The following is a 10,470-nucleotide window of genomic DNA, read 5'->3' as shown; positions in this document are numbered from 1 at the left end:
CCAGCACCTTGGCTGCCAGCGGTGAGCACACAGCCGCGGCAGGAGTATCTCATCTCCCTCCACCACCGGCCCCTAACGCTGCCCTTACAGCTCCTGGGTCGCCCCAGCCCCCGCTACTGCAGGCGAGGCTCCCGCGGGCAGCAGCCGAGCCCCGTATCCGGGACGGCGCTGCGGGGCCGGGGCGGCGGCGGCCGCCTCAGGGACGGGCAACAGGATGGCCCGCCCCGGCCCGGCCACCTGCCCGCCGCGCTGCGGCGCCAGCGCCACCGCGTCTGTGTCCGCGGGCGGCCGCTGCCCCCATGGCGCTGGCCGAGCTCTACACGCAGGTGAGCGGCGCGGGGGCGCCAACGGCCGCCGCGTGAGGGGGCAGCGGGCGGCGCGGGGGCGTCAACGGCCGCCGCGTGAGGGGAGCAACGGCCGCCAGGGGAGGGAGGGGAGCGAGTCACGTAACGCGAAGCTTGGGGGTGCGGTACAAGCCGCTCTTTTTCTACTTCGGCATCTGTCGCTGAAAGTTAGAAGGAAACTCAGAAGGGTGCGTTCCTAAAACGTTAAGGTGGTCTCTCGCGTCCGTTCCTGCGAAAAGCCGCCGCTCGGGCAGCCGGGGGAGGGAGGCGCCGCCGCAGCAGGAAGGCCGGGCCGCCCCGCCGCCTCCGCGCGCAGCGCCGGCCGTGGCCTCGCGCTCTAACGTGGCGCTGTGGGGACAGGGGGAATGGGTCGTTGTCGCGGGCGTCAGGTGAACTCAAGCGAGGATGGAGAGACCCTAAAACCTCAGGAAAGTGGGTTTTTTTTTTTTTTTGGGCTATTAGTCTTTTTTAGCCAAAGTTGTCAGATAAGCCAGCAGTAAGGCAAGTTTTTAAGTTTTAAAAGTAGTTCTCCAGACACTGCATCAGAGTTCTCTCTCCTTTCTTGTCAACATCGAATAAGAATAGCAATTTTGGAAAACAAAACAGATTGTTACTTCTAAATGCAGCTGTTTGGAGTTTTGAGTTTTGGGTTTTTGTTGTTGTTGTTGTTGTTGTTTTCTCATTTGTTACCTGTTTTTCCTGTAGCACCAGAGTGTTGTGACATGATTTGCTTTCTTATCTTTAAATAACAAAAATAAACAACATGAACATGTATTACTAATTTATAACCATGTACCTCTTTTAACACAAGCCCAGATGTCATGATAAGCTGTTTAGCCTTTTGTTGCTGCAGTGTTTAGCCATTCATTGCAGTAAAGCCCTCTCGGAGCAGCTGAAAGGACAAATTTGTTTTATCTGGGCTGGTGTTACCCAGCGAAAGGGCAGGACTGTGGGTGTAACTTGATATGAAAATGAGCAAATTCCCTCCTGTTTGCTTGTAAGGCGGGTTGTGGAGAAGCTGAACTTTGGTAGGCGGGAGATGTTTGCTAGTGTTGGCTCCTGGAGCTGTAAGGACTTTCTTGAAGAGTAATTACTCTGGTCACATGCTGTTTCTTTTTCCTCCCTTCCTTTCTTGCCTGTGTACTTCACTTTCTTGCATGGGAACAAGCTATCTTCTCCTGAGTGTGTTGGTGATTTTCTTGACATACTTAGGATAGTAATAAATAAGGAATTCTATTTAAGGACTCTAAATAGATATATAAATATTTTCCAGGGCCAGCAAAACAGGATTATGTGAGAAAGATAGGGAAAAATATGTTAATAAAGTCAAGTAAAAGCTAAGTTAAAACTGACTTTGTTTCATTTAGCCGTATCTTTTATTTGCCTGTTTAATTGATGTTTGTGAAAGTTTTTTATACTTCGGTCGGATGCATGAAAACCCTGTCACATCGTCATGGTTTGGGATTGCATGAAAAAGGTATGAAAAAGTCCTGAAGACATCAGCTGGGAGGGATCATGAAAGCTGCTGGGATTTTGGCTGGTGTTCATCACCTGGCTGGCATATGGTTGCCCAGAAAATTGTAGGAAACTCTGTCCTTAGAGGTGCTCAAAACTCAGCTGCAAATGGCTCAAAAACTCACCGAGCAGCCTGACTGAACTTGCAGGGGTTCCTGCAAAAGGCCCTTTCCTCCTACGCCGTTCTGCAGTGCTGCTCAGAGGGCAGAGCTTGGAGAACTGCTGCTGAGTTACAGTGCAGGAGCATCTGCAGCCGTTTTGCAGTCTGCGGGGTTCAGTAGGGTCTTCAGAATGGAAACCGTTGTGTGCTGAAGCTGCCAGGGCTTCCTCCAAGTTAGAGAAGAAAAAGGTGATCTCTGCCAGAATAACAGTTGCAGCACAAAAAATAAAAAGCTCCTAGGTTTCTATGGGTAAGTTCTTGCTTCATGAGATCCTCGAATAATGTTAATTTTCCAAGTATACAATTGCAGCGTTTTTCACTGTATTATTTAAATACAGAACAAGTTGGTACAAACAGACCATAGATACAGGTAGGATATGGGAATTAAAAGATTTCTGGTTATCAGAACAGACAGCTACTGGAATAGGAGTGTATGATGTGATTGGTACTGGATACAGTCACCTAAGGGTTCTCTGCTCTCTAGTGTTACTTTATCACAAAATAGGAGAGGTGGCCTGTAAGTAACTTTGTATTAGAATGCACTGTATTAGGATTTTCATGCATTTTGTTCTGTTGCCTCTTTTTTTCCTTACACCCAAATACTTCTTACACCTTCTCCTTACACCCAAATTCTTGGGTGTCATTTTCGCAATATCATCTTCGTTGCTGTCTGGGATACATGCAACAAAGAGTAAAAATATTTTCCATCAGGGCTTAGGGAAAATGGTAGCATGTTAACAAATGGTCTCAAACTGCAGATCCTGAATATGATTTCAGTGTTATTAAAAAAAAAAACAGTTATTAATGTGTTAGGGAGGCTTTCAGGGATGGCGCTGCTTTGTGAAACCCCAGCAGGAAGAGTAGTTCCTCCTTCTCAGGAATGTTGTTGTCTTTAAATCCTGTGCCCTAGAATTTATAGGAACTACTGGTGTTTCAGAATTTTAACCTCAGCATAGGAAAACTAGATGGTCTGCACAGAACCAAACCAATTTGCTGATAACCCAGATAGGCCAAAACTTCAGCAACCATATTCAGCAGTAATGAGAAGTCAATTAAACATGTTACTATAAATTATAAATGGAGCTATATAATATTTTAATATTATATCCTTGTATCACTAGCAACTTGAAATACTATTCTTCTGTATTGCAGTTAAAGTTGAGTGCTTTTAAATGGGTATTTATTCAGTAAGACCTAACTTATTTAGTCCAGACATGCATGAAAAAGGGATGGAGAAGCATGGGACAGGCATGTATGTATTGTAGTGGGTTGTCCTGTATCAGTACTTTACACTCAGCATCATTTTTATTCTTGCAAAGTTGAAATCTTTATACCTCAGAATGTGATTTTGTTGTTCAAATTTTTTAACACCAAAAAGAAAGTTCTTTTAGGTAGAATGTGTTCTTCCTGAAACCGTTGCAGTACTTCCCTGGGAATGATTCCGGCTGCGTCAGCTGCTCGCTAGTAAATAAAAAAAAAAACCTTGAATAAATCCTTGAGGCATGTTGTAGATGTTATTTGGAGATTGTTCTTAGATACTGTGAGAAGAAAGGTAACTGTATGGAAGCTATACTGTGCATACATCTGTGCTTATAGCAAAATGTTTTTTTTACGTTCAGTATCTCATATTTGAGTGGAATGAAGTGCTCTTTGAAATTCTACTAAATGAGACATCTTCTCTGGCACTTGCTTCTTTGAATCCTCCTAGGAATCGGAGTTTTTTCCCCCAGAGTGTTTTTTTTTTCCTTCACTGTCATGGAGTAAGAGAGCTTGAACAGCCTGGCAACAATCTGGCCTTGGTCAGCTTCTTGCACTCTGCGTTGCTCTGCAGACTTTATACTAAGCAAGAGTAGAACAAGCATGTCTGAGTCTGCACTCTTTTTTTATTATTATTTATTATTTTATGAAAACTAAATAAAGTACAAAAAACTTAGCCCACTCAAATGGGTAGGGCCGGGGAAAAAAAAAAAAAAAAAGGAAAACTCCTGGGATCCAGATCTGCATTTAATTACTTAGGTTACACTTTAAGTTTTTATGTTAGTCTAGTAATATGATGATAGCTAAGCTAACAGTTGTCTTCTTTTGTTGTAGTACAATAGGGTTTGGATCCCCGATAGTGAAGAAGTTTGGCGATCTGCAGAAATCACAAAAGACTACAAAGCTGGAGACCGTTTGCTCCATGTGCAATTAGAAGATGGAACTGTAAGGAGAAAATACATAGTTACTGGGGGTTTGCTGAGAGAGGTTTTTGCATAAACTTAGGTTCTGCAGCTAAGTTTCCTGAGTGACTAGCTCAAATGGCCCTTGATGGTAACTCTGTAGTGACCAGAGCTTTTTCATACTAAAATTTCTACAAGAAACATCTGTTATCCAAAAATATAGAGTGCAATTCTACTTTTTTTTGAGCTTCCTTATTTTTACAGATTTCAATGCAAAAAATTGTAAATAAAGAGAATGAGACTTTGTTTTTAATAAACAAAGAGTACTGTCTTGAATTCCACAAGTTCACTGAAGTGTATGGAATTTATGAAAAACAAAATGGAAGAGTGTGCCATCTTCTCTGTAATTTTGTATAAAGATAGAAGATTAATTGTGTTTATGCAGAAATTGCAAGTCATTTTTGTTGACAGGAATTGGACTACCCTGTTGATCCAGTTGCTTTGCCACCCCTACGAAATCCTGACATACTTGTTGGTGAAAATGATCTCACTGCACTCAGTTATCTCCATGAACCAGCTGTTCTACACAATCTTAAAGTTCGTTTTGTGGAGTCAAAACTTATCTACACCTACAGTGGTAAGCAAAGTCAAATGCAAGATTTAAAGTATTATTAAATTTTTTAAAAAAATCTTTGGAGGTCAGTTTGCGATATGATCTGAAGAATATTTTCCTCTAGTATATTTGAAACTATTTAAGCTTTTGTATGAATATGGACTTATCTTCTGATTAGGATCTTTTATTTTACCTAGTATAGGAAATATCACTATTTCATATCAGTTTCACTATTGTTGACCATTTTCATTGACCTAACCTATGTTTTTCTGTACGCTTTGTTGTAGGAATAATTTTGGTTGCAATGAACCCCTATAAACAGTTGCCAATATATGGAGATGCTATTATCCATGCATATAGTGGTCAGAACATGGGGGACATGGATCCACATATATTTGCTGTGGCAGAAGAAGCTTACAAGCAAATGGCGAGGTTCAGTATGTTGTTTAACATCCATAAATGACACCTGAGGTCTAGTGGCAGTCAGTGTTAAATGTAATTTAATTTGCCTATATGTATGCCATAGGCTATTAGGAATATGTTTAAATGGGTACCTTAGCTAAAAAGGGAGTAGCTCCTTAATCTGCTAAGGAATTTCTGTAACTCATAATCATATTTGTTTTATTTTTGACCAGGCAAAAGACAAACCTGTCCTAGCTAAGTAATAACATCAGCTTAGATTGTACAAGCACAGAGGAATAAAAGAAAAGAACAGATGAAATTGGCAGTAATGAGAGTTGTCTATAAGTGTGTTTTCATAGATTTGTTTCATATAGGTAATTCTTATACATGTAAAATAATCTGATAATTCAGTCTGATAGTCTGATTATTTTGTTTTAGAAATAACAAGAACCAGTCTATTATAGTCAGTGGAGAATCTGGAGCTGGAAAGACAGTATCTGCAAGATACACTATGAGATATTTTGCCACTGTGAGCAAATCAAGCAGCAATGCACATGTGGAGGATAAAGTACTGGCATCCAATCCAATAACGGAGGTGAATTTCAGAAAGTATCTGTCAAGCCTGTACTCATTAAAGAAAGAATTCTGACCACTTCCAAGCATCTTTATTTGAACTCTTCAGGTGTTGTTTTAGCTACCTGACTTCAATATCTGAATTAGAAGCTTAGCCTTTTGTCATCCAAAGAAAGAAGCAGGCAGTATCCAGAGGCAGTTTGGAACAGTCAGGTTCTGCTTAATTTAGCAATTGCCCTTTGGAAGCATTAATTTGCAATGGTTTTATCTGGTCAAATCCTGTGCATTGGGGGGTGGCAGAAAAATATTGAATAGATTATTTGTTCATGGGAATTGAAAATGATTAAAATTTCCCTGAAGGGGTGGGGAAAAAAAAAAAGACTTTCTCTAATTATCAGCTTATGTACTGTTATATTGTTTGATCTGAGACATATTTGTCTGGGGCCTCAAAATTCAAGTTGCACAGTTGAATGCTGAGATTGACCTGTGAGCTCCTGAGATTTTACTGACTTCAATATGAGTGATATTTTGCAAAAGTTCTTCTTCTGAAACATGCTAATAAACCCTGAAAAAATATCATTTTCCTAGGCTGTTGGCAATGCAAAAACCACAAGGAATGATAACAGCAGTCGCTTTGGCAAATACACTGAAATCAGTTTTGATCAGAGTTACCAGATCATTGGCGCTAACATGAGAACATACCTGCTTGAGAAATCCAGAGTTGTCTTTCAGGTGGGTAAAATGACATTTTTAAAAAGTCACTATGAGTGTAACCACTAATGTAGTATCATTTACCTCTGCTGCTTTAGTATGGAAAGTGTTCTGTGAAGTTTTACATCGTGTATCTAAAACATCTGCTTTCTTTTTTAATAGGAGCTAATTTTATTTACAATAGGAGATTAATTTAGTCTCTGTTTTAGGGATGATTCCCCAAGTGTAGGAGATATTTGAGTAATCTGTAACTTCCAGTCTCAGTAGTGATACAGGCTAATTGCCTCTGGAAAAGAACAACATAGGTAATGCAGAGGAAGTCTCACTAAAATACTGGCTGTATGGTTTATTAAATTGGGATTTATCCTATGTGCTTCATTACAGTACTATGGAAAATAATTCAATATATCTGCTGTCTGAAAAATGGTTTAGAAATAGTTTGAGACTTTTCTGGGTTATTAGGGGCAGTGTCTCAGCTGGCAGTCCAAGTGCGTTCCTAATTAGATTATTTGTGAGTTCTTAGCAGTAGATGGTTGTTCAAACTGAAGCAATTATTAGAGGAAAGTCTTGTGGAAAGAATATTGATTCAGCATATTGATAATGGAAAAAAGTATATTTGGATTTATTACCTTCAGAGCTCTTACCAATGTCTAAAATGTGCCATTTTAATATAGGGCAATGCTTACATGAAACTATTGCAGAGGAATTTAAGCTCGAATAATCATTATTTCTTTACAGCAATATTAAATATCTTTTTCCTTCATATTTATTTTTCTTTCTATAATGGTATTGTTTTCTTTCATTTGCAGTCAGAGAATGAAAGAAACTACCATATATTTTATCAGCTGTGTGCATCTGCTGTACAACCTGAATTTAAGCATCTTAAATTGGGTAAGTCTCAAGAGAATAATCTGCTCTTCGCCTTTGTAATGAAGTACTTTCAACATGGGGTTTTTACAACCTGAAGTATTGTCTCATATCATGAATCTCACTGACTTACAATGAAATTCGTTTTTAAATCTCTTAGCTCTTAATCTTGCTTGTATTGAGCTTAGTAGCAAATCTGGTACCCTGAATAGTGTGTGATCAAGTACCTTTTAAAATCTTAATCTGATACTCTCTTCAGTGACAGATGCTGTATTGACAGTTTGGGGGCTTGCTTCATTTAACTACAGAAAAACCTCAGTTACAGCTGAGAGAACCAGGCTCTCCATATATAGTTACTCAGTTTTTATTCCTGTTTGTTTGTTAGATGAACTGTTAAAAATGGCAGGAGTTATGAGTGCTAATTAGTGTCAGTTTTACTGATTAGCTCATGGATTTGTCTTTACCAGAAAAAAGACCACCGTCATCTCACTATTGAAGAGACGTCATCTGACGGCATCTTTATTTTTCTAGTGTTGCAAAAGTCTAAATATGTGGCTCTCCCCAGTCCCTAATTTTCCAGTGTTACAAGTTTTGCCTCTTATCTATAGGAAGCGCAGAAGAATTTAACTATACAGGAATGGGTGGCAACACAGTTATTGAAGGAGTTGATGACAGAGCAAATATGGTGGAGACTCAGAAGACGTTTGCGTTACTGGGTAAATTCTTGGAAATACTCAAACAATTTTATTTATTTATTTCTCTGAAATGGAAAAGATGGTTTGCTTCAGGTGTCCAAAATATTAGAAGTAATTACCAAAATAATTTCCTCCATAGCTTATCCATTTCACTCTTGGCCCTTTATAAAGGGACTTTGTAAGAACAAATGGCTGTTAACAGCTGGTGTCCTTTGTTGGTGATAGAATCACTAGGGGCTCAAGTCTGACTGGTCTTTAAGCTAATATGCTGTGGAGGAAGTGGAATTAGAAGCTGCTTTGCCCCATATGCCTGATGTAAAAGCCAAAGTGGACTTTAGTTGAGTTGGAATTTTTGCCTGATCTGTTATCAGATCAGACAAGCAGAAAATAGGTAGAACCAGGGCTTTGTCTGTAGAGATGCTGTATCCTGGGCTATATAGTAAAGCAAGTAATTCATCATTGTGGTATTTTAATTAGCTGCAATGTTTTTGAGTTTTTAAATGATCAAGAATTGTGGAGGTTTTTTGTTTGTTTGTTTGTTTGTTTTTTTTAGGTCTGAAGGAAGATTTTCAGATGGATGTTTTTAAAACACTGGCAGCAATCCTGCACTTAGGCAATGTACAAATAATGGCTGTTGGAGATGAAAGATCATCCATCAGTGTAAGGAAATAACTTATTCAGACATATGCCACTTCCTTTATATGCTGCATCCTTTAGAAATATAGTTCTCTCATATTTTGGAGTGAAGATCAGCATTAAATGTGGTTTACTAAAATTGCTAGAGAGGTTTCTCCATCTTCATCTGTGTAGAATCACAATAATTGCTTAATTTTGTTTCTTACCCAAATTCAGAAAGTCTGAACAAAAGCAAAATGTTATTGAGAAAACCTTATATCCAGCTGATATACAGCTGTTGGAAAAGCCTCTTTGCAGAATGCATGAAACAGAGGATTGGCAAAGCTGCTGCTCAGAAAGCGTCGCAGCAGACTATGCAAGTCCAAAAGGCAAGGACATCCAAATGTCTAAAATAACCTCTTTCTTTGTTATTCATCAGATCCAGTGCATCTCATCTAGTCTGAGTTCTTCTTTCATGTATCAGTAGTTTATGCAGGGTTATTTGCTTTAGCAAAACCTCCTCTCAGTGCTTTGCCAGAATAGGAATTGAATAGTCCCCTGTGTATCTAAAAATAAAGCCATAGTTTGAAATCGGTGATGCCGGGATTTCACTGACTAGACAAGAGTTATTTGTTAAGGTATTACATTTAATCTAACAATATTTATACATCTTCTTTGAAGCTGGACGATAAACATCTCAATATATTCTGTGAACTTCTGGATTTAAACTGTGACGAAATGGCGCAGTGGTTATGCCACCGAAAGATTATCACTACCTCAGAGACTGTAATAAAGCCAATGACAAGATCTCAGGCTGTTAATGCAAGAGATGCTTTGGCAAAGAAGATCTATTCTCATTTATTTGACTTCATTGTGGAAAGAATTAATCAGGCTTTGCATTTCACTGGCAAACAACATGCTTTTATTGGTGTTTTGGACATTTATGGGTAAGAATGTCTCTGTAGACAAGTTTACTTTAAGCTGGGCCTCTTCTATGGAGCTTGCTAAGAGACACTGCTACCTGATTGCGCTGCTAATCTATTTGAAGAGTTTGTTTTGCTAAAAGGATGTAGTCATGTAAGTTCTTTTACATGCAGTTTAGAGGGAATTTCTGCATCTATAAATATTAGTATTTTTTTTTTGTGAGAGCTAAATTTGAGTTTTAGTATGATATGTATAGGTTTAACTGGATTTTTTTTAGCTCTGTCATGGTAACGGTAATTTCTAGGGAAGTTTTGATATGTCTTAGCAGCCTCTATAGTGTTATGGTTACTTAGTTTTCTTATATCTTGTTAACTTCAGAATCTTACAAAGCTATTACCACTTACTTAATCATGGGGTGTATTTTTTATTCAGTACAGTTGTGTCATCTTCCTTTTTCTTATTCGATATTTATTTCAGCTTTGAAACATTTGATGTGAACAGCTTTGAACAATTTTGCATAAATTATGCTAATGAAAAACTGCAACAACAATTTAACCTGGTATGTTCATATATTTTAGTTGTTTATCTCATTTTGCATCAGTTTTGAGATTATTAAACTGCATAATAGCAAATTTTATTTGTATATTTGTATTTTAGTAATGGATATTACCAGATAGTGGCTATCCAGTAATGGATAAAAAAAAGTCCTTATACACACTAACATACATACACATATTCGTACATAAATTGAATTTTCTGAGTTTGTTTTCTTACGAGCTAGTAATCTACTCTATTGCAAAATACAAACATTTTGTTTCTGTCTTATATATATACAAGCACATATATACATGCACACATAAGCATATTGTCTGAATTTGTTTTCTAAATTGTT

General features: G+C 38.6%; 1 protein-coding gene across 1 annotated transcript in view; it reads left to right on the top strand.

Annotated features, from left to right (window-relative positions):
* Positions 1 to 299: 299 nt before the first annotated feature.
* MYO5C (myosin VC) overlaps positions 300 to 10,470 on the top strand; it is a 30,884-nt gene continuing 20,713 nt past the window's right edge. The window contains exons 1-11 of the mRNA XM_088520890.1: positions 300 to 326; positions 4,111 to 4,221; positions 4,650 to 4,815; positions 5,079 to 5,223; positions 5,632 to 5,788; positions 6,355 to 6,498; positions 7,287 to 7,368; positions 7,953 to 8,060; positions 8,593 to 8,699; positions 9,336 to 9,601; positions 10,056 to 10,137. Of these exons, the coding sequence (XP_088377016.1) occupies positions 300 to 326; positions 4,111 to 4,221; positions 4,650 to 4,815; positions 5,079 to 5,223; positions 5,632 to 5,788; positions 6,355 to 6,498; positions 7,287 to 7,368; positions 7,953 to 8,060; positions 8,593 to 8,699; positions 9,336 to 9,601; positions 10,056 to 10,137 (1,395 nt within the window). The remainder of the gene's footprint in view (positions 327 to 4,110; positions 4,222 to 4,649; positions 4,816 to 5,078; positions 5,224 to 5,631; positions 5,789 to 6,354; positions 6,499 to 7,286; positions 7,369 to 7,952; positions 8,061 to 8,592; positions 8,700 to 9,335; positions 9,602 to 10,055; positions 10,138 to 10,470) is intronic.

The sequence above is a fragment of the Tinamus guttatus genome, unplaced genomic scaffold (genome assembly GCF_059628265.1).
Source record: "Tinamus guttatus ecotype Peru unplaced genomic scaffold, ASM5962826v1 Tinamus_guttatus_pri_ptg000004l, whole genome shotgun sequence".
Classification (NCBI taxonomy): Eukaryota; Metazoa; Chordata; class Aves; order Tinamiformes; family Tinamidae; genus Tinamus; species Tinamus guttatus.
Note: the sequence above shows the minus strand (reverse complement) of the source record. Positions and strands in the feature narration are given on the sequence as shown.